Source organism: Meles meles, chromosome 19, assembly GCF_922984935.1.
Source record: "Meles meles chromosome 19, mMelMel3.1 paternal haplotype, whole genome shotgun sequence".
Lineage (NCBI taxonomy): Eukaryota > Metazoa > Chordata > Mammalia > Carnivora > Mustelidae > Meles > Meles meles.
Genome location: NC_060084.1, coordinates 3,865,301 through 3,886,082, shown reverse-complemented (window position 1 = coordinate 3,886,082; position 20,782 = coordinate 3,865,301). Strand labels below are relative to the sequence as shown.

The 20,782-nt window shown below is 47.9% G+C and overlaps 1 protein-coding gene across 1 annotated transcript in view; it reads left to right on the top strand.

The window, feature by feature from the left end:
• Positions 1–20,782, top strand: part of USP10 (ubiquitin specific peptidase 10) — a 71,510-nt gene that overhangs the window by 24,988 nt on the left and 25,740 nt on the right. The window contains exons 3-5 of the mRNA XM_045987439.1: positions 6,813–6,881; positions 14,001–14,061; positions 18,363–19,403. Of these exons, the coding sequence (XP_045843395.1) occupies positions 6,813–6,881; positions 14,001–14,061; positions 18,363–19,403 (1,171 nt within the window). The remainder of the gene's footprint in view (positions 1–6,812; positions 6,882–14,000; positions 14,062–18,362; positions 19,404–20,782) is intronic.

The following is a 20,782-nucleotide window of genomic DNA, read 5'->3' as shown; positions in this document are numbered from 1 at the left end:
GCGTGATGTTTTCAGGCTCTATCCATGTGGTAGCGGGGACTCACCCGGGGACATTTCCGGACCCTGTTCCTCTGTCGCGGTTAGCTCCAGGAGACGCTTGTGGAGCGGGGGAGCTGGCGGTGGCCAAGGCCCGCCCCTCGTGTCGGAGGCGAAAGTGAGACTTGCCCTCGGAGCAGTGTTGGGCCTGTGTGTTTCAGCTCCTCTCCCAAACTCAGTCTTTTCGGGTTGGGGAATGGAGGAGGCGGAGACTGTGCCTCTTGGGCTCTCGTTGGCGAATCCGGCTTCTGTCCAGTGCGAGGCTGGACCTGGGCCTGGACTCCCGCAGTGGCTCTGGAAGCTGGGCTCGCACGGACGCCAGCCCGCCTCGGAGGTGGAGGGGCAGGACGCGCGCAGCCCGCGTTCACGCAGCACTGCCTTGTGTCTGGTCTTTCCCTCAGAGGCCCGTCGCTTTCCAGGAGCTCAGTCGGAAGCAGACGGCGTGCCTTGGTGGTGCCTCGCGGATGCTCCGTCCTCCGAGCGAGCGGGCCGGCGGGCGGGCGCTTTGGAAGTCGCGGAGGCGCGCTGTGCTCGTGCGCCCTCTAGCGCCGCGGGCGCGCCGGTGCCGTTTCTCCCGGCGGCCGGCCGCGCATCTGTGCCGTGCCCCTGCCTGCCGCGGGAACCTGGCGCACGCCGAGTGGCCCCTTCGCTTTTCCTGTAGCATGAGCATGGCGTTTCCACGTGTGCCCAGCCCCTTCCTGGGGTTTACAGAGCCATACCCTCCTAGGGGCTGAGGCCTCGCGTCTCCAGAAGGCGACACCCAGAGCAGCCACGTCTGGGGGCTGCGTTTCAGGAGTGTCTTGTCTGCATCCTGTGTTGTGGCCTTGCCGCCTTTTCCTGCAGCGCTTCTTGTATCTGTTTTCAACATACTCTCTTTAGAAAGGGTCGGAAAATAATCAAACGTGCAGACAGTGGGAGTTCTAAAGCCTGAGCTGAGTTAGTTGGAAATGTGTCCCCAGTAATGGGCAAGAGCGTCTGCACCCTGCTGGCTCGCCTCCTGGAGAGAGGAATGCAGTGGCCGAAAGCCTCTGGAGCACTGACCTTGGGCCTCTCGTGTGGGCATCACGGCTGCTGGTAAGGGCGCGATCCGTTTTGCTTTCTTGTTTCTCCTTGTGACTCCACCATTCAGCCCGCTCTGTGGGGCTTGCGCAAAACCTAGAGGGAGTCTGCGGCTGTTAGAAGAGTAACATTGTAAACGACAACAGAAACATTTTGTAATGCAGTTGGGCTGACAGAGGACCTTCAGGCACCTTTTGTTTCATCTGCACCGAACCTGTGGACTGAGTGAGTGTGGACTGAGCGAGCGTCTGCCTGCACCGGGCTTTGGAAATGCAAGGAAGAAGGTGCTACTGCTGCTTCTCCCACACGGACTCAGTTGTCCTGTTTTATCTTTCTGTGCTTTTACAAGACAGAACAAATTCATGCGGTCAGTGGCGTTTTCTTCGCCACTAAATTATAAATCCTGTGAAATCAGGCAGAATCATTTTTATCTTTTTTAACCAAGATTCCTGTAATATTTTTTCCTTAGAAAGACGTTAAAATCCACTTATTAATAATCCTCCAGAGGAAGGAGAATGTTTCACACTCATAGAAAGAGAGGGTAAGGGTTTTTCTCACAATTGTTTTCTGTTTTGTCTATAGAAACAATCTCTTCATTTGGAAATAATTTCAAATTTACAGAAGTTGCAGAAATAAAAGTAGCATGAAGAGCTCCCTTTTACTCCTTTACCCGGATTGACCAGTTCAGATCGAACCCCCTTTGCTTAGCCATTGCCGTGGCTTGACTTCTCTCATCGCGTACACGCGTATTCCCAAACTTGAACACACACGCGAACACACACTCCTTCCTTTACCCCCTGACACTGGAGAGGTCACGTGCCATGATCTTTTACCCCCGTATGCTTCGACATGTTTCCGAAGATTACAGCTGTCCTCGTCCATGACCGCGGGAGGACAGTTACTGCTTTCATAAGTGTACGCTGGCGCCGTGCTTTTTACAGCCTGCCGTGCGCACTCTCATCTTGTCAGTTGACCTCATAATCTCTTTCATAGCGTTTCCCTCCAGGACGGGGTCCATGCTGGGGTCGGCACTGTGTTTACTTGTCGTGTCTCTTTAGCTTTTGCCATCCGGGATGTTTCCACAGTCTTTCATGGCACTGACTTTTTTGAAGAACACGGTCCTGCCCCCCTCTCTTTGGTCACGCTCTTCATTTTGCCAAACACCTAGAATAATCTGTGATTGAAAATTAGGACGGCTTTTGGAGCAGGAGGTGGTAGAACCTGAGCACGTAGCGGCGGTCGGCGGTCCTGAAGCTCCGCGGCAGGCGCTGTGGTGTCCTGGCGCAGCGCGGGCTCTAGCCCTCTGCCAGGGGTGTTCAGTTGCGGACTTGCCCGTAACGGGGGCCAGCGTACTCTGTCCCAGCACTGGGATTTGCTCTCACATAAATATTTGGCCTTTATCTTTGTAGTTTTTATCAGAATGTTAAAAAGTTACCTTTTTTTCTCTCCCATTGAATTCATGTAAGCTAACTCTCCTAATTGCCTTTCTGGAACAGTGCGGCTAGTAAATGCTTATTTGTGGTAGTGCTCCCTGCAGTCAGTTTTGAGTGATGTAGATGATTTTGTTAAACACTGAAATGATGTCATAGCCTCAGGATTTTTATGGGATATTCTGTTAAATCGTTCCAAGTGAACATTTGAATGGTTACCAAAGAGGCATTCGTTACTGTGCCTAGAAAGAAAGAATTGTCTGTTTCGTTGCATGCACTGCGGAGGGTGGGGATCCGCTTTCGGGAAGCTTTCCCTTGCCTGGGTCCCCGGTGACTTGCGCTCTGCTGATTGTGAGACAGAACTCCCTCCTTACTGTTCCTTATGGCCCTGGTGTTTCTGGCTGAGCAGCAGTATGTGTGTGTACAGATTCCGAGGAAGAAGGTCTGGGTCGTTTCTCTGCCATGAACGTAAGGGGAATAGCCATTCTGTAGGAACAGACCCTAGCCTAGCTCCTCGGGGAGGCGAGCGCCTTGCGCAAATGCTGCCATCCTTGGCACCAGCTTCCTAGCGGTCCCCTCCGTCCTCTCTGTCACATAGCTGAAGTGACTGTTGTTTATATTGCGGAGGTGTAGCCACTCACTTTCAAAGACTCATGCATTTGAGGGGTTGGAAATCCCTCTGATTGTGGCCAGAGGATGTGATTCACAGGTACCTTGGCGGCCCTGCTCACTGATGCATGTGAGCCGCCGTGCAGCAGCTCCCGTTGCAGGGACAGCAGCTTCCCTTGCCATTTGTTGAGTGCCAAGTGATACTTCAGCGTCACGCAGTTGATAGCTTGCAGTTGCTTATGATGGCTCTTTGGGATCAAATGTTTTCATCAAGTCCTAATCTGTTGTCAGGGAGATCTTGAAATGAACACAGGCACAAATTTAGGGGGCAGACTTGTAATGTCTCTGCAAAATGGGCATCTTTGAAAAGTTGTACAGTCATTTCGGAATTGTTTGCAGCGACTTTTTATGAGTAATTTTTTGAATACATAAGGTATTTACATGGTCCGGAACTAAGAATTCTGACCAGAGACACACTAGGAATCTGGTGTGGCTGCCCTGCCTCCGCTTTGCTTTCCCTTGGCTCTGGCTTTTCTTCCCTTTTGTACCCAGAGTGTGCTCTTCGTTTAATAGTTTCCTGGTGGTTTTCTCCCCTCCTGTACTGCAGGCTCTTCCGTGTTTTTTCCCAGTTAGGTTTGTGATCAGTTGGAAGATAGGTATCTGGTAGAGAAATGAGTGGCATGAAGTTGTAACAGAAAACACACCTAGAGGCACCCGGGTGACTCCATCGGTTGAGCGTCTGACTCTTGGTGTTGGTCAAGGTCATGATCTCAGGGTCCCGGAGTCAAGGCCCGCGACCGGCTCCTCTCTCAGTGGGGAGTCTGCTCGAGATCCTCTCTTCCTCTGCCCCTGAACGCTATCTAAAATAGCACATCTTTTTTTAAAAAAAGCATTTACAATCTATAGGAAAGTTTTTCTTTTTCAAGATTTCATTTATCCATTTGTCAGAGCGAGAGAGAGCCCACAAGCAAGGGGAGCAGCAGGCAGAGGGAGAAGCAGCTTCCCCTCTGAGCAAGGAGCCTGCACTGGGCAGGTCAGGCTGATCTTTTCTGTCCTTACCATTTTGCCATAGAATGTTGCATAAATGTAATCATACCCCATGTAGCTGTTAAAGTCAGACTTCTTTCCCTTACTTAGCATGATGCTTTTGAGAGCCACCGAGCAGCATTTCATTTATAGACGTACCACATTCACCTCTTGACCGGCATTTGGGTTGTTTTAGTGTCATTAGTAGAGCTGCTATAAACCTCAGCATGCAGGTGTTTTCCGTGGACGTAGGTCTTTATTTCTCCTGGGTGAGTAGGTGTGGGGTAACTTGGTATGAAACTGCCAAACTCTTCCCCAGCGCGGCTGTACCATTCTGCATCTGTGTCAGCCGTGTGGAAAGCTGCGGTCATTGCCTAATGCTCAGCATTTGATATCGTCGGGAATATTTTCTCCTAATTTATGGCTTGTGTTTTCATTTCCTGCTGAGTAGATGTTGAGGTTTTATATCTGGACTTAAGATGTCTCTCTGCAGCGGGGTGTAAGGGAAGGCCAGTCAGCAGTGTCGTTTCTTCCCCCACCTTCTCCCGCGTCCTTTGCACTGAAATAGACCTTTCCCTCCCAGAGCTCGCGGTTACACCTGACAGTGGTTAATACAGGCTTTCTCCTGGTGTTGGAGATGGTAAGAGGGTCTGAGTTCCTGTTGCAGACGATGATTTCTAAATTGTTTTGGGACTCTGCTTATTTTTACCATTACTATCAATGCACAGTTTCTTTGTGGATTTTTGCAGGTATATGTGAATATTATGTGACGATATTCTTATTTTTAATATATATTTGTGGTCTGGCAGCTATTGCCAAAGAGCCCTCCGGCAGTATTTTCCCGTGAAATATTGGTGCATTGGGGCTCGTGGGTGTCCGAGTCATTGAGTGTCTGACTCTTGCTTAGGCTCGGGTCACGATCTCTCAGGGTCATGAGATCGAGCCCCCCATAGGGCTCTGCCCTCCTTCGGGAGCCTGTTTGAGATTCTCTCCCTTTCCTCTACCCCCCCCCCCCCCGCTCCTCCCCCTGCTCACACTTGCACACTCTAAAATAAATAAGTAAATTTAAAAAAATCTTAAAAGAAGGATCAGTGCATTCTTTTTTTTTTTTTTTTTTTTAAGATGTATTTATTAGAGAGCACATGCACACAAGAGGGGGAGAGGGAGACTCCCAAGGAGATTCCTCCCACTGAGCTCGGAGCCCAACATGGGGCCTGATCCTAGGACCCTGAGATCATGGCCCGAGCTGAAATCAGGAGTCAGCCACTTAACTGACTGCACGACCAACCCGGCAGTTGTCAGTGCGATCTTACTAATACGCTGTGAGAGTTGTTGTCATTTATTCACGTTTATGATAATAATAGGCATTTCCGTTTATATAATATGTGGTTTCTGGTTATTTTTGAATCACATGCTTGTACATTTCGCAGCAGGTTGCTCAGCTCCATTAGAGCCAAGGAACCACAACTCTGCTTACCATTTTTTCTTTTTTTTAAAGGGTTATTTATTTGAGAGAGAGAGTGAGTGAGCAGATGAGCGGCAGAGGGAGAGGGAGGTCAGGCTCCATCCCAGGACGCTCAGATCAGGACCCGAGCTGAAATCAAGGGTTACTCACTTCAACCAACTGAGCCACCCAGGCACCCTATCGGCTTACCTTTTTTTTTTTAAAAGATTTTATTTATTTATTTGACAGATAGAGATCACAAGTAGGCAGAGAGAGCTGGGGATGCAGGCTCCCCTCTGAGCAGAGAGCCCGATGCGATGGGGCTCGATCCCAGGACCCTGAGATCGTGACCTGAGCCGAAGGCAGAGGCTTAACCCACTGAACCACCCAGGCGCCCTTGCTTACCATTTTTATCCCCAGTACTGATCTTTGTGCATGGTGTTCGTAGGCTCTAAATAATTATTGACTAGATGAATGAATAATTTAGTGAACGGTTCTCTCTTGTTGAAATCTAGTCATCCTGATTCTTGTCAGTGACTTAGTTTTTAAAGCTCCGGGAGAAAATGAGCCGCTGGGCACCTGCCACACTTGCTTCTGCCGTTGAACTGGTTGTTTTCCCACGAAGAAAGCGTTCAGAGTTCTGTGAAGGGTTTGCAACTAGACCTGTGTCTGTTCAATAATGTGTTTCTATGTCAGGTTTAAATGAACTTTCAGGGTAAAAAGGTACATATATATTTATCTTAAAGCTCGTTCATCAGGATCATTAGCATTTTTCTTTTTCTTTTTTTGAAAACTCTGTCTTCCCATGTGAACACTGTGAACCACGTTTTCTGCTTTCCAGTAGTGTGTGTGGCGGAGAACACTGGCGTGGAGGTAGTGAGTGAGTCAGCAGAAGGGTGACCGGGACACCTGGGAGTGTCTGTGAGCCAGAAAGTTGTCCTTCAGGCAGGACTCTGCTGACCGGTGTTTCAAAGTAAGCTCTATCCATTTCACAGTGTTCTCTGACAATCTATGAAAAGGCTCGGTAGTATTTTCTTTTATGTAATTGGAAATCTCCATTATGCAGACCCTTGATTTATTTACTTAAGAAAGGGTGTTGGGCTTCTGGCCTACACATTTCATAGGACTGATATAATACGTAGCATTATCCCTGGAAGTATATGAATTGGATATTTTATGTGATCAGTGACTTTTTTTTTCTTTTCCAGTATATTTTTGGAGATTTTAGCCCTGATGAATTCAATCAGTTCTTTGTGACTCCTCGCTCTTCAGTTGAGGTAAGACAAAACATTTTTTTGAGTATGTGTGTAGATAAAATTACTGGTTATGTTTTAATTTTGATTTTTTAAAAATTTACGCTTCTGTGATAAATCCACTGTACAGAAACGTATAGAAAAGAAACTAATAAAAATGCCCAAACCCACCACCAGATTTGACTGATATTGACATTTTGCTATATTTATTTATATAGCAAAGACATCACAGATACGGTTGAAGCCTCCTTTGTACCCCTCTCCCATCTCATTCTGCCCCCTCCGCAGAAGTAACAGCTCTGCTGAGTTGGTATTGTTTACTGACTGTGGTTTTCACCTTTTACTACACACAGGGGTGTTAGCAGATAGTAACATCGTACTTTTTTATGTGGTTTAAATGATACATGGTTTCATCCCACAGCTTACTCTTGAGTAAGCAGGGGTTAAGAGTGCCAGCCCTGCTTCATTTGAAAAGCTGCGTGTAACTTTTGATGCCCCCAGAACTTTACTGATAGCGTATGGGTGTTCAGAAGCCTTACTGATCATAAGAACAGTTGATTAGCACATTTTGTGTGTTACAAATGTTATGTGGTTATTCTTAGAATAAAGTAAGCTGGAGAAAGAAAATGTTAGGAAAATAATAAAGAAGAGGAAATATGTTTATACTGTTATACTGTATTTATAGAAAAAAATCTGCCTCTGAAGTGGACTGCACAGTTGAAACCCATGGTGTCCAGGGTCAACTGTGTGTTCATCGTTTTGAGGTTTATTTCATACTAACGTATTAATTGCTCTTATCTGTGCCGATACGTTTTGTTTTTTGCTCTTTGATTTTAATTGCTAAGTCGCGCTGGTAGAGCTGCTCTCAACAGCTGTCACAGCTCATTTGCCTTATCTCCTCACAAGGACCATTGTGGGCTTTAGTTGGTACACGGTTGCAGAAATGTTGCAGTAAACATATTTTACGTGCCTCTGGATTTCTCCAGGCTTTGGCCCTCGGAATGGAACTGGTCAGCGGGGAAGCAGTAAGCGTCTGTAGTTTTGCTGGAGACCGCTGATCTGCTTTCAAAGTGTGTAACAGTCTGCATTCCCATCAGCAGTGCACGAGCGTTCTCACTGTCTCATTTGAAGAAAAAATTCTTGCTGCTTCTCAGTATAGGCGTACTTAAAAATGTTGTTAGTCTGATGGGTATGAACGGATTCTCATTGTTTTAATTTACAGTTCTCAGGTGACGTCGTTGAGAACTGTGTCACTGCTTGCCTGTGCCCATTGACCGTACAGATTTCCACTTCTTGAATTAAGCCTGTCTCTCCTGTCCACATTTTTAATTAAATGTCCTTTTCTCGTTACTTACGTGATTAGCGGTCTTTGGTTTTGCATGTTACAGGTATCTCGTTCTAGCACGAGGGCTTTTGAACTCACGTATGATGCACTTTTATCTCTCTTGCTGCATAAGGGAAGTACGTTTTTTAACTTAAATGTCAAATATATTGGCTTTTTTCCTCATGGTTTGTAAATGTCTTTAAGAAATACTTTCTTTGTCTGAGGTAATAAAGACACTGGTTTTCTTCTAAAAGATTTAAGGTTTTGTTTCCACTGTAGTGTATGGTAAAGTTGGGGCGGACTTTGCTATGTCTGTGGGGTGCAGCCCTGATACGGTTTCTCCCGTGGCGGCCGGTCCCGGCGTCATTCGCTGAGCACTGGGCCATTAGTTGCAGTGCCCGTGGCTGTGGCCCTCCTGCCTTATCTCTGTGTTCTTACCACTCATTTTAATGGTTGCAACTCTATAGTCCGTCTTCTGGGAGAGCATATACCCTCTTATACTTATTCAGAAGTGTTTTGATTCTCCTTCATCCTTTTTTTTTTTTTTTTAAGATTTTATTTATTTATTTGACAGAGACACACAGCGAGAGAGGGAACAGAAGGAGAGGGAGTGGAAGAGGGAGATGGGGCTCGATCCCAGGACCCCAGGATCATGACCTGAGCTGAAGGCAGACGCCTGACGACTGAGCCCCCCAGGCACTCTGATCCTCCCTCATCCTTAACTCTTCCTTGGGAATTTATAAACAGCATGTCAGGTTTCATGAAAAATCCTATTGAAATTACAGTTGGAACTGTGTTAAAATTATGGGTTAATTTATAGGAGAATTAGAATTTTTATGATAGTTTTCCTAAGCGTGATTTTGGTGTATTTTGGCATTCAGTCTCCTTGTATGTCCACTCTTTACGTGAGTAATGGTATCCATTTTAGTTGAATAACAGCTTACCCGGACCGTGTGTTCACATTCGCATTGTGAATGTGAAAACTGTTCAGATTGCATCGAAGAGGAAAAGGGCGGCGGGGATGGGGAGTGACAGGGAGTAGGTGCGAATCAAGTAAAACTGTTCTTAATTTGATGAGACCTAAGCGGCCACTTAGATCCCTAATCAGTGTCCATGGTAGTGAAGTGCGTGTGGGGTGTTTTTGCACGGAGTTTTTTGTTTTTTCAAAACCGGAGCAGGAGAGGCTGACTCCTTAGATTAGGAGCCACAGGGCTAGCCTTGGCCTTGGTCAGTGCTTCTGCTTTACCTTGGCTTCTGGAACTCTTAAGCTCTTTCTGGAGCTGTGGAGGAAGGATTAAATGACAGCGTGTTGAAAGTGTTAGTTCAGCTGCACAGACGAGTGAAGGATTTATTGGTTTCTCCTGTTTCATTTTAGGAAAAGGGAAGAAATCAAAAAAGACAAAGCTTGTATCAGATTTTGTTTTAGAAAACCAGTAAATCCAGTTCCGTGCCATCTCCGTCTGTTGTGTTCGTTGATGTTAACAGTTAAGGTTTTTTTTTTTTTTTAGATTTTATTTATTTATTTGACAGAGAGATCACAGGCAGAGAGGCAGGCAGAGAGAGTGAGAGGGAAGCAGGCTCCCCGCCGAGCAGAGAGCCCGATGCAGGACTCGATCCCAGGACCCCGAGACCACGACCCGAGCCGAAGGCAGCGGCCCAAACCACTGAGCCACCCAGGCGCCCTTAACAGTTAAGGTTTTAAGGAATGTAAGGATATGAGCCAGGGAACCATGAAGCTAAATTATACATTGTGTTTCCTAAGGCAATAAAATGTATCTGCCCATTTTAGATTCTGTAGAATAAGGCTTGAAGTTTAGTGTTTCCTGACCAAAACCGAAACCAAAACCGAAAAAACCACCAAAGTTAATTAGGCAAAACATAGCCAGATCCCATATTTCCCAACCATTAGTGTTACCTGAGATTCTACTCTATATACTCCTCTAATGGTTTGAATTTTAAGACATTTCTGTTGCCGAATTGTGGTAAGATACAGGGGCACCTGCCAGGAATAGGACAGTTTGTGTTTTTTGCAGTTACGGTTTTAAAAAATGATAAAGCCCAACTTCTGTTTTACAAAAGCTTTTTTCAAGTGTGTGCATTTGCGTGGGTTTGTGAGTGCCTGTTTGCAAGTAAGTGTCAGAATAAAACCTTGGGTTTTCCTGTGATGTGAAAGTGGAAAAGGTACCATATTTAAGTCTGAACAAGCTGGGCTCCTTCATCACTCTGCTGCGTAAGCAGGCCAGGCAATCTCAAGCGGTTTCCTCTATTGCATTGTGCTTGCTTGCTTGCTTTTTTTTTTTTTTTAAAGATTTTATTTATGTATTTGACAGACAGATCGCAGGTAGGCAGAGAGGCAGGCAGAGAGAGAGGAGGAAGCAGGCTCCCCGCTGAGCAGAGGGCCTGATGCAGGGCTTGATTCCAAGACCCTGAGATCATGACCTGAGCCGAAGGCAGAGGCTTAACCCACTGAGCCACCCAGGCGCCCCACACTGTGCTTTCTTAAATGAGAAAATGGAGGTTGTCTAGCCGCCTCACAGAAATGTTTGGAAATCGCTAGTGTGTGGAGAAGTACTTAGTGGATAGCCAACGAAGAGGATAAAGCTGTTGATGGTAAAGTTACCTCAAACTTTTTATTGGAGAAACAGTGACTCTGTCTTATCAGAATGAATTATAGCCAGAAATCTAAGTCTTGCTCATCTTGGGGTCTTCTGTGTTTTTGCTTTTGAGTACGCATTGACAGACGTTTCTATCAAAATCACACACGGTTCGTCCCGTAACCCGCAAAAAGGAAACGCAGGCTAATTAAGTGACTGGGCCAAGCCATCTTTCTCAGTATTGTAACCAATGTAATTCAGGAGTCTTGAGTGCACTAATAATATAATCACAGTGTACTAATAATATAATAAGTTCACGGGGTGATGTGTGGCTGGATTGGTGGGTGTGGGAGTGATGTTCTCTTCCCCACGCTGCGCTGTCACTGGCTGGGCCTTTATCTCGCACTGAACATGACTGCAGCCCTGACCAGCACTGCTCCTGCCCTGGGCTCCTGGTGCACACAAAACCCCTCCCTGGACTTCATATATTTCTTTGGCTGTGAGGGACTTGAGAAAACATTTTGTCTCTACTTGGGGCCAAGAACTGATAAAACAAAATTTGAGAGTCAGCAGGTGTTAAAATGTAGAAACATTCTACCTTTCAGCTGAAGCCCTGGTCCTCTCAGTTGAGTTTTGGACTCTTGTTTTAGTTAGCCTGTTTGAAAGCTTGCCACTGGCCAGATAGGGTGGTCAGCAGTTTAATGGAATCAGAAGAGGGGCGCCTGGGTGGCTCAGTGTGTTGGGCCTCTGCCTTCTGCTCGGGTCATGATCTCAGGGTCCTGGGATCGAGCCCCGCATCGGGCTCTCTGCACAGCGGAGAGCCTGCTTCCCTTTCTCTCTCTGCCTGCCTCTCTGACTACTTATGATTTCTCTCTCTCTCAAATAAATACATTAAAAAAATCTTAAAAAAAAAAAAAGAATCAGAAGAAACAACCTCAGCGGATTTCTTTATGTGATCCTAAATATTAATACAGATTTAAAGGTGACATAGCTTTTCTACAGCTGAATTCTAGTTTATAAGCCATCGCGATTTAAAGTGAATTTTTCCAACTGGAAAAAAAGCTGTCAATTTATTGGACAAGCATATTTTGAATCCCAGTCATAATCCTGTCATTAGCGTTCAGAAATAAGGAGAGAAGGCTCATTGTTCTTGAGCCTTCCAGAACGCAACACTTGAGGCAACACATCCTAACGTGTCACTGAACACACGAGCCCAGGACCGCGGGTTCCGCCGCAGGCGCGCTGTTGCTCCCGGCGGTTTGTGTCTTCATGGATTTCCTGGAGAGATTTAAGGGTCATGAGGGTAAGAACAAATAGTGGCAGTGCCAAAAAGACTTTAAAACACTTCATTTAGTTTATGGAATATAATTAGCATACAAGATCTTGGTCACGTTTCCGGTGTACTGGTTTGATACATTTGACTCGTTTCTGTTGCAGGATGACTGCTGTAACGTTAGCTGTAGTCTCATGTAATTACTGTTTCTTACAGTGGGAACAGTTGAAACCTGGCTTCTTACCACGCTTAAAGTTTACAATTAGGTTTGCTGCCCGTGATCCGCATACTGTGTGTTACACATCCGGGACGTGCGTGTCTGCTGGTGGCGTGTGGTGGAAGTCCTGACCCCGTGGCTCCCCGCTCCCCTGCCTCGGCCTTCGCTGGTGTCAGGCCAGTCTTCGTGGGGTTTTTTTTTTTTTTTTTTTAAGTTTCTGTGTTTTGTTTTTTGTTAGATTGCAAAAATAAGGGATATCATACAGTATTTGTTGAAAATATTACTTTCCTAATCAAAGGGCCTGAGTACTGACTTCACAAGACGGTAGCACTGTTTTCAAACCAAGTGGATTTTACTGTGCGTCTAATATAACTGGATTTCAGTTTTTACATTGCTCACCTTGAATTCACGTGTGAGAGTTTGTTTTTGCTTTGATTTTATAATTTTGTATTCTTAGAAGTAGCTATATAATCAAAAGAGGGAACTTTGAGCAATTCTTTGTCATAAATACACATTTTCCACAGCCTGGGGGCATCTTATAAATGGTGAAGTTTTGTTGAATTAAAGGTGCCATGTGCCTGCAGCGTAAGGAAGACAGAACGCACTCCCCTCTTTTGTACCTGAACTCACTCCCACACTAATTCCTACAGCCGCACTCCTACTAGCTTAGTAACTCTGGTTAAGTTTTGTAAACACAAAAAGAAAATGGCAGTGTTGCCTGGGGTGTCCTGGGGTAGGGAGTCTGTTTTCAGGTCCTGCCTCTGCCACTTAAGACATTTTGTGTAAATGCAGTGTGATTTATTAAAAAAAACCCAAGTACTTTTACTGCCTCACAGTTGCATGGATTTCCATCACCCGGGACAGCGTGGTGTCACTGAGAGGGAGACAGAAGGCATTCTGCATCTGGGAGTTTGCTAAACTTCCTCTGTGACTTGCAGGGGGAGAGGAACCTGACTGCGGCTCAGACGCGCCTTTTTTGCTCCAAGTGGCTGTGCCCGCGGTGAATGCTGGAGCACTGTGTGAGCGTTTGAGTGGCCTTTGTGCTGCAGGCGCAAGGCCCAAGTGTAGCCCCAGACAGACCCAGAATGGCTGCTTCTGTGTCGGCAGGAAGATCACCGGCGCCCCCCAGTGGACAACGTGCAGCTCCCATTCCTGCAAGCCTTCGGTTTTGAACTGCCCGTTGTTTCCTCAGGTTCTTACTCGGCACTCATTCCCTGGGGGAGAGAACTTCTTTACTGTGACCATCGAATCGGCCTGCTGAGAGTTAATTGGGGACATCAGCTGTGGACACCCCTGGCACAGCAGTTCTCAGACAGGGGTCCGGCCTGTCCTTCCGAGCAGACGTGCAGTGCTGCAGGGGGCACAGATGTGGGGTCACTAGGACTCACCTCTCTTAGTGGCCCAGGGCAAGTGGCTGTGGTATCTGTGGGCATTTTCTAACATCCTACGAAAGGAAGGGCTTATTGTGGTATTTTATTGTAGTTGACTTACATGTCCATTGGAATCTTTATTTTCATTTTTTGCCTCATTTTTGGATCTTAAGGACAATTTCTAAAATCATTCCTGTGGTACTTTTTATCTTGAATGAAGGTGATTTAATTTTACTGCCTGTGTTATTTTGGTAAAAAAAAAAAGTCATGAGAAAAGTTGAATGGATAAAGAGTTTAATGAAAAAGAATGTGTTGGGTTTGAACATTTTGTTGAGTTAAAATTTGTTTTCCACTTCCCTGTGCAGCTTCCTCCATACAGTGGAACAGTTCTCTGTGGCCCCCAAGATCCCGACGAACTCCCCGACGGTAAGCTGCTTCTCTCCTTTATCTCCCCGACGCGCTTTCTGGCCCTGTGTGCTGGGTGGGCCGGCTGTTCGGAAGTCACGTTTTCCTCCTGCTTCATACTTGGGGAATAAATGTTCCCCGACTGCTTGTGGTTTTTGCTGTAAACTAGCATGTTTGATCTCTGAACCGTTTTGATTAGTGAAGTGTGTTCTGTGCTTCAGACTGCTAGACGTTCCAGGTTCACGTATGGGGATGGTGGTTTGAGGCCATTTTTCTCGACCGTTGTCAGCGGCACACTCGTGTCCTTTACAGCCAGTGATTTTGGTAAAAGTTCCCCAGTGGCCTTTCTTCTGGTTGTAGAGGCTGCTGCGGGCCGAGCTGGTGATTCTCTGAGAGCGTGCTCTTTGCAGGGCTCGGCGGACAGCTCTGATCTGTTCTGCAGTTTTCATTTCTGTCCCAGTCTGTTCCTTAATGCTTTCGGGAAGTCAGGACCTTTTTACTTCCTGGTCTCTTACTTTTCTGGTGTCTGTCCCAGATACAGAGCTCATTACTAGGGACAGTGCTCAGTGATTTTGTGTAGTTGAGGCCTGGCGGCTTGTTTGCGTGCTGCAGAAGGCCGGGGCGCAGGTCCGTCCGAGCTGTGGGGCCTCGTGCACCGTGTGGATCATTAAAGGCCCTTGCTGGGCTTGGAGAAGCAGATGGGGACCCTTTGCTTTGAGAGCCAGGGGCCTGGTTCTCTGTTCCATTAGCACGGTCAGACCTGTGAACGGGGTTTTCACTGTCATTTAAACATAAAAGTTGAAGAACCTGTCCAGACTTTTTACGTACAGTAGAGTCAGAGAGTTGACAGCACCTAGTGTCCTTGGTGGTTTGGAGGAAACCGTGATCTGGGAGGCTGAGGGAAAGAGTAGTGCTAGGGGCGACTGGGTGGCCCAGTCAGTTACGTGTCTGCTTTCAGCTCGGATCATGATCCCGGCGTCCTGGGATCGAGCTCCACCTTGGGCTGCCTGCTGCTCCCTCTCCCTGCTGCTCCCCCTGCTTGTGTGCTCACGCCCTTTCTCTCTGTCAAATAGATAACTAAATAACCTTTAAAAAGAAGAAGGAAAAGAAGGAGCATTTCTAGTGGTGGCTGAGGACAAGAGTGCAAGGGAGTGAGCTGGAGGGGTCCGGACGCCCTACCTGGCTGGCCAGCCTCTGGAGCCCCTGCTCGCCGAGTCCGCCGCCGTCCGTCCCCGAGTACTTGGCGCGTAGGAAGGGTGCGTCGGTGGCTTACTCAGCGCTTTCCCTTTTGTGTTACTCCTTTCTTTCTCGTTCAGTTCATGGCCTCACCGTCTTCCGGCGGGGCCCAGGCTGCAGGTTGGAGGCTCCACCAGCTCCTCTCCGTGGCCTCTCCCTCCCTTCCTCAGACCGCACCCCTCCTTTTAGGCTGTCTTCTCGGCTTAGTTCCTGCCCCGTGGCTCGTCTTCTCTCAAGTCCATCTTTTCATCTGCCAAAAACACAGCTGGGATCTGGCCACCGGCTCACGCTGCCAGTGACAAGGCAGCTTAAAGGCGCATTTCCCTGGGGCCTTTTCTGTTCTCTCATGTTCTGTGACATTTATTTCTTTCACAGTGCCTGTCCCGCTAGCCGGTAACACGTCTGCCTCCCTCTTCAGACAGTTGGGCTCTGGGTGGCAGGTATCAGGATCACCCATTTCTCTGTGCCCAGCAGCTGCGCACTGTACTTCTGGAATGTTGTAAACCGTCAGTGTGTTTTTGGGTGAATGAGTAGGATGATTTGTTCTCCCGCCCACTGTGGGGAGCTACGGCGAGCCCTTTCAGGGGCGCCTTTTATACCTCTGCTTTTTTGAGTCCGATCCTAGAGCTGGAGTTAACTCCCCCCAGCCCTCCAGCCAGCTCTCCTGCCAGTTCCACGGACTTCCCTGTGGCTTCTGACTGAATTTGGTTGCTCTTTCCTACATCTGGAAGCATCCTCTCTGGGAGGCTGTTGAGGCCTTCTCCTGCCCTGCCTCTGCACTGTCAGCTTCAGTCCGAGGTGTTTCCTGCCGCTCACTGTCGCTCCTAGAGCCAGGACTTCGCCGTCTTATCTTGTACCCTCTGTGGTCCTAAGCACCTGGCACATAGCTCAGTGCTCTGTTAAACTGGAGAAATCAGCCAAGGAAGCCACGTAAACAGTACTTCCCGGACAGCGATGGGCACAACAGTCTCTGGGAGTCCCCGAGCATCGTGAACCGTGTGGCCCGCCCAGCACCCTGGGCGCCGCAGGGAGCGTGCCTAGCAGAATGCTGTGCTAGGATGGCGTTGTTTTATTTGAGCTGGTTTTCCTTCCCCCAGCTACCCCACTGTCTGCATGGCCTGAGCACTGAGGCCCCATTCACCTGATGCACTGACTGTGTGTTTCAAGCCTGGGTTTGCAGGCTTTCACCACACCTTCAGCCGACAGATTGGGCTTTGTGCTGACTCCTCTGCTGTGTGGTGCACACGTGTGTCCGTGAAACGTGTTGTGGGTGAGAAGAGGGACTGTTCTGGGCAGGACTCTCCGCCTTTCTGTGTACACTCAGACCCTCTACGGGGTAGATGCTTTGGCAATAACCGTAGCATAATGTTTCCATAATGTCCTTTCCTGATCTAGAATATTCTGTGATATGATAAGATTAAGGATTGCAGTGTGGAAGACACTGTGTCTGTTGGAAGTAATCAGGATCTTGCACAAGCTGCATGCCACAAAGCATACTAATGTCCTGATTCTCGGCGCACGCCACCGTCTGCGAAGGGTGGCCTCCCCATGGGGAGTGTTCTTCCGTGCCTTGCACCCAGCCACGTCCGCCCGTGGAGTGGCATTGCACCCTCGAAGCATCATGGGAGAGTGGTGCCTGAAATCGAACGGACACTTTACTTTTAGGTGTCTTAATAGAGAACATCAGTTCTCTTTGGTGATTCTTCTCAGAATAAGGGAAAAAAGCAGTGCTCAGAGGCGAATGGATTCCGATGTTCATACTGGGGACAGCGCAACAGTGTGCTGTCCGGTGCGGGCGTCCTTGTATCCCTTTCCCAGGAACTTCTTGCTGTCGGGAAGGTGTAGCCCCGCCCCCTGAGGTGTGGTCACAAAGCTGGTGAAGAATTAGGGGACTGGTGGCGTCCCCGTCCCCAGCCATCTTGCCCACGATGGGCCCCTCGGGCTGTTTGTGGAAAGACTGCCAAGGTCAGAAGTATTCAGTTATTTGTAGCGGAGCACGTTCTCTTGGTAGTATGGTTTTATTGACTGGTCGGTCTGTTTATTTTGGAATACTCACCTTGAGAAGTTGGCCTCTTGTGCTAGACTCGGAGAGGTGTGCAGTTATGCGTTCCGGATGAACGAGAAGGCATGTGTCCTTTCTGCAGCGTCCGAATTGACAGTCGTTTCAGCTGCTTCAGCCGCTTCAGCCGGTGCGCGATGCGTCCGTCGAAAGACGCAGCCCGTCCCACGGCGCACCCGACCCTGAGACTGTGATTCTCACGCTGTGAGAACGCGTGCGGTTCGCAGTGCATGTGCTGTCTCCATGGCCTGTGCTCCTGCGAGCCAGCTGGCGGGAAGTCTCAAAGGGTTCCAAAGAAATTTTTTAAAAAGTTTGCAGTCCTAATTGTCCTTTGGTGTTCTTGGAAGTGTGGCCGCCACCCTCGGAGTTGGTCCACTAGGAGCTGATTTTGGGCACAGTTTAACGCATTCAGCGAGGCTGTCCGCACACTGCAGCGAAGGTTGCAGGAGGAGGTCGGGGATGGCGGATTGGAGAGAGAGTGTTGCCCCCGAAGAGCACCTGTGCCGAGAGCGCGGATTCTGGGCATAGTGCGGACTTTGTGAACCACTAAATCACACTCATTGCGGGAGCCATAAATATAGTAATGACTTTAAATCCCTAAGTTAGTCGTCATGCTTTTCTTGTGAAGTTGTTCAAAATACCTGTACCCTAGTCTCAGAAAGTAAGCCAATAAAGTTAGATTTCAGTGAGGGGTGTTTGTAGACAGGCAGAATAGTATTTGCTTTTGATTATAATTTCATTTGAATTTCTACTTTCTGAAAGTCTCCCTTAGAATTTCCCTGAGAATGGAAAATGAATATGGGCTTCTGGTTTTTGTAGCTCTAAAATTAAATGAGGTTTTATAGTCACTACTTACCTTTGGCTAATTATTTGTCACAGAAATGAAATGTCATAGCTGTGTTAATTAGAAGACAGCTTTAAGGGCTTCGTTTCAAAAAGGAAATGATTAATTATTGAGACTTTCATAGTTTGTGTAATTGTGCTCTTAACTGATGCCGTATTTACTGATCGTTTTCTTTCTAAACAGGACAAGAATATCAGAGAATTGAGTTTGGTGTTAATGAAGTGATTGAGCCCAGTGATGCTTTGCCAAGAGCCCCCAGCCGCAGTATTTCCAGCACACTGAATCCTCAGGCCCCTGAGTTTATTCTCAGCTGCACAACCTCCACAAAGACCCCTGATGACCTCGATAAAGAAGCGACCTACGGCGCCGTGGACTGCCAGTACCCAGGCTCTGCTCTTGCCCTGGATGGCAGTTCGAGCGCGGAGGTGGAGGTTTTAGAAAGCGATGGTGTCGCGGGTGGTCTTGGACAAAGGGAGCGTAAAAAGAAGAAAAAACGTCCCCCAGGATATTACAGTTACTTGAAAGATGGTGGTGAGGGTGGTCTTCCCACGGAAGCCCTTGTCAATGGCCACGCCAATGCAGCGGTCCCACACAGCGTAGGCTCAGAGGATGCGGAGTTCGTGGGCGATGTGCCCCTATCGGGGACACCCAGGACTTGTGACAGCCCTCAGGATTCCACGGACTTCGTCAGTGACGCTGTGCCTGGTGGGCCTTTCCCTGGAGCCCTTGATGGCGATGCAAGGACTGCAGGGCAGCCCGAGGGCTGCCACGGGGCTGACTTGGAACAGTCCTGCCTCTCTGCGGAGGCTGGCAGGGACAGCCTGTTGAGGACAGCGGTGGCTCAGCCTTATATGGGAACTCATACTACTGAAAACCTTGGAGTTGCTAATGGACAAATACTTGAATCCTCCGGTGAGGGCTCAGCTGCCAATGGAGTCGAGTTGCACACTGTGGAAAGCACGGACTCGGACCCCACTAAAGCCGAGAGCGCTTCCCCTGCTGCCGACGCCCCGGCCTCTGCGGCGGGTACCGCTCCCGCGAGCCAGCCTAAGTCCTGGGCCAGTCTTTTTCATGATTCTAAGCCCTCTTCCTCCTCACCCGTGGCTTCTGTGGAAACTAAGTATTCCCCTCCTGCCACATCTCCCCTGGTCTCTGAAAAACAGATTGAAGTCAAAGAAGGGCTCGTTCCAGTTTCAGAGGATCCCGTAGCCATAAAGATCGCAGGTATAGTTCAAAAGATCGAGGTTGGAAGTGAAGATGGGAGCAGAGCTCTGTCCCATTGAATGAGCTTGAGGCTCTCTGGGCTGAGAAACTGTGTGCTAGATTGTTCCCCAGAGCAGTAGTCGGCGACCTGTGCGGTAATGTCTGTGCTTTAAATGCTCTCTGTCTAGAAGGAAATGGTGCTTAAGCATGGTGCGGGCGGGTTGGGGGTCATGCCTTCACGTGAAATGCGTGCTCTGTCACCAGTCCTTCTCTGTTGACAGAGTGCATTTCCGCGTCCTTGCCTTTTGACCCAGTAATCCGCTCCAGCCAGTGACGGAATGCGCTCGTCCCATGCACGTCAGGGCTGCCCTGCACCTTTGCTACGTAATCCTTGACTTGGACTCCCTTGGCGCTGTTTCTGTTCTGTATTTCTTAGGGTGTAAGAAAGCATTTGGGTTTTTTCCCTTATTACTGCCTGTTTCGGATTGAGTCAGTGGATTTTACTCAGCTGTAGTGCACCAAGGTCACCTCTTGACAGGAAAAGAAAAACTGCAACAATTTAGGTCAGAGTTGATGCTTTGTTCTGAGTGCTCAGGCTCAGAAGTAGGACGGATTTCAGTAAAAACAGCTGCATGACGTTTTTAAGTTGAACTAGGAAGTCCGACATGCAGGGACCGCGTGCGTGTGTTCGTGTCTCTGGAGGCGGAGTCTGCCCGGCTTCACGCTGCGGAGAGATCAGCGGGCAGCTCTGCAGAGTCTCGCCCCGCTAGCGGAAGTAGAACCAGCTGTCCCAGTTAGGCTTTTTGTGAAGCGTACGGGTGTAACATTTTGGAACATCGGACAGCGTCTGTCCCCGGAACGAGGGTCAGTTGCAGTAGCGAGCTGCCGAGCGCACGGCCCTTTACCGATGGTCGCAGTTCCATCCGCACGTCCTTGTGAACGGTAGAGGTGTCCGAGTTCTCTCGAGATGAGAAGATAATTGACAGGCCGGTGATTCTGGGCTTCGTATGTACATACGTTTTCAAGTTAGAGGTTGTCTTTATTACAACTTTTGGAACGTATTCATTGTAAGAGAAAGCTGTCACATGATAAGATATAGAAACCTTTGTATAGATCAGTGTGTTAAAAGTTTTATTTTTAAAACGCTACATGAGAAATGCATCAGTGGGATGCTTTTAAAAATGTGCATTCTAAGTTCAAAGTAATGACGGCGCTAAAATAATACTTCTGTTCCTAAAAACCTCCCATTTCTAAGAAATTTTCCCAATCTTCATTTAAAATAAGAAAAACTTCATTTTAAAGGTTTTTGGCACATTTTGATCCTGTGACTTGAAATGTGTTTTGATACAGAGTTTGCTGTGTTGTACATTTGTTAAAATCTCACCTGCTCAAATCTGCTG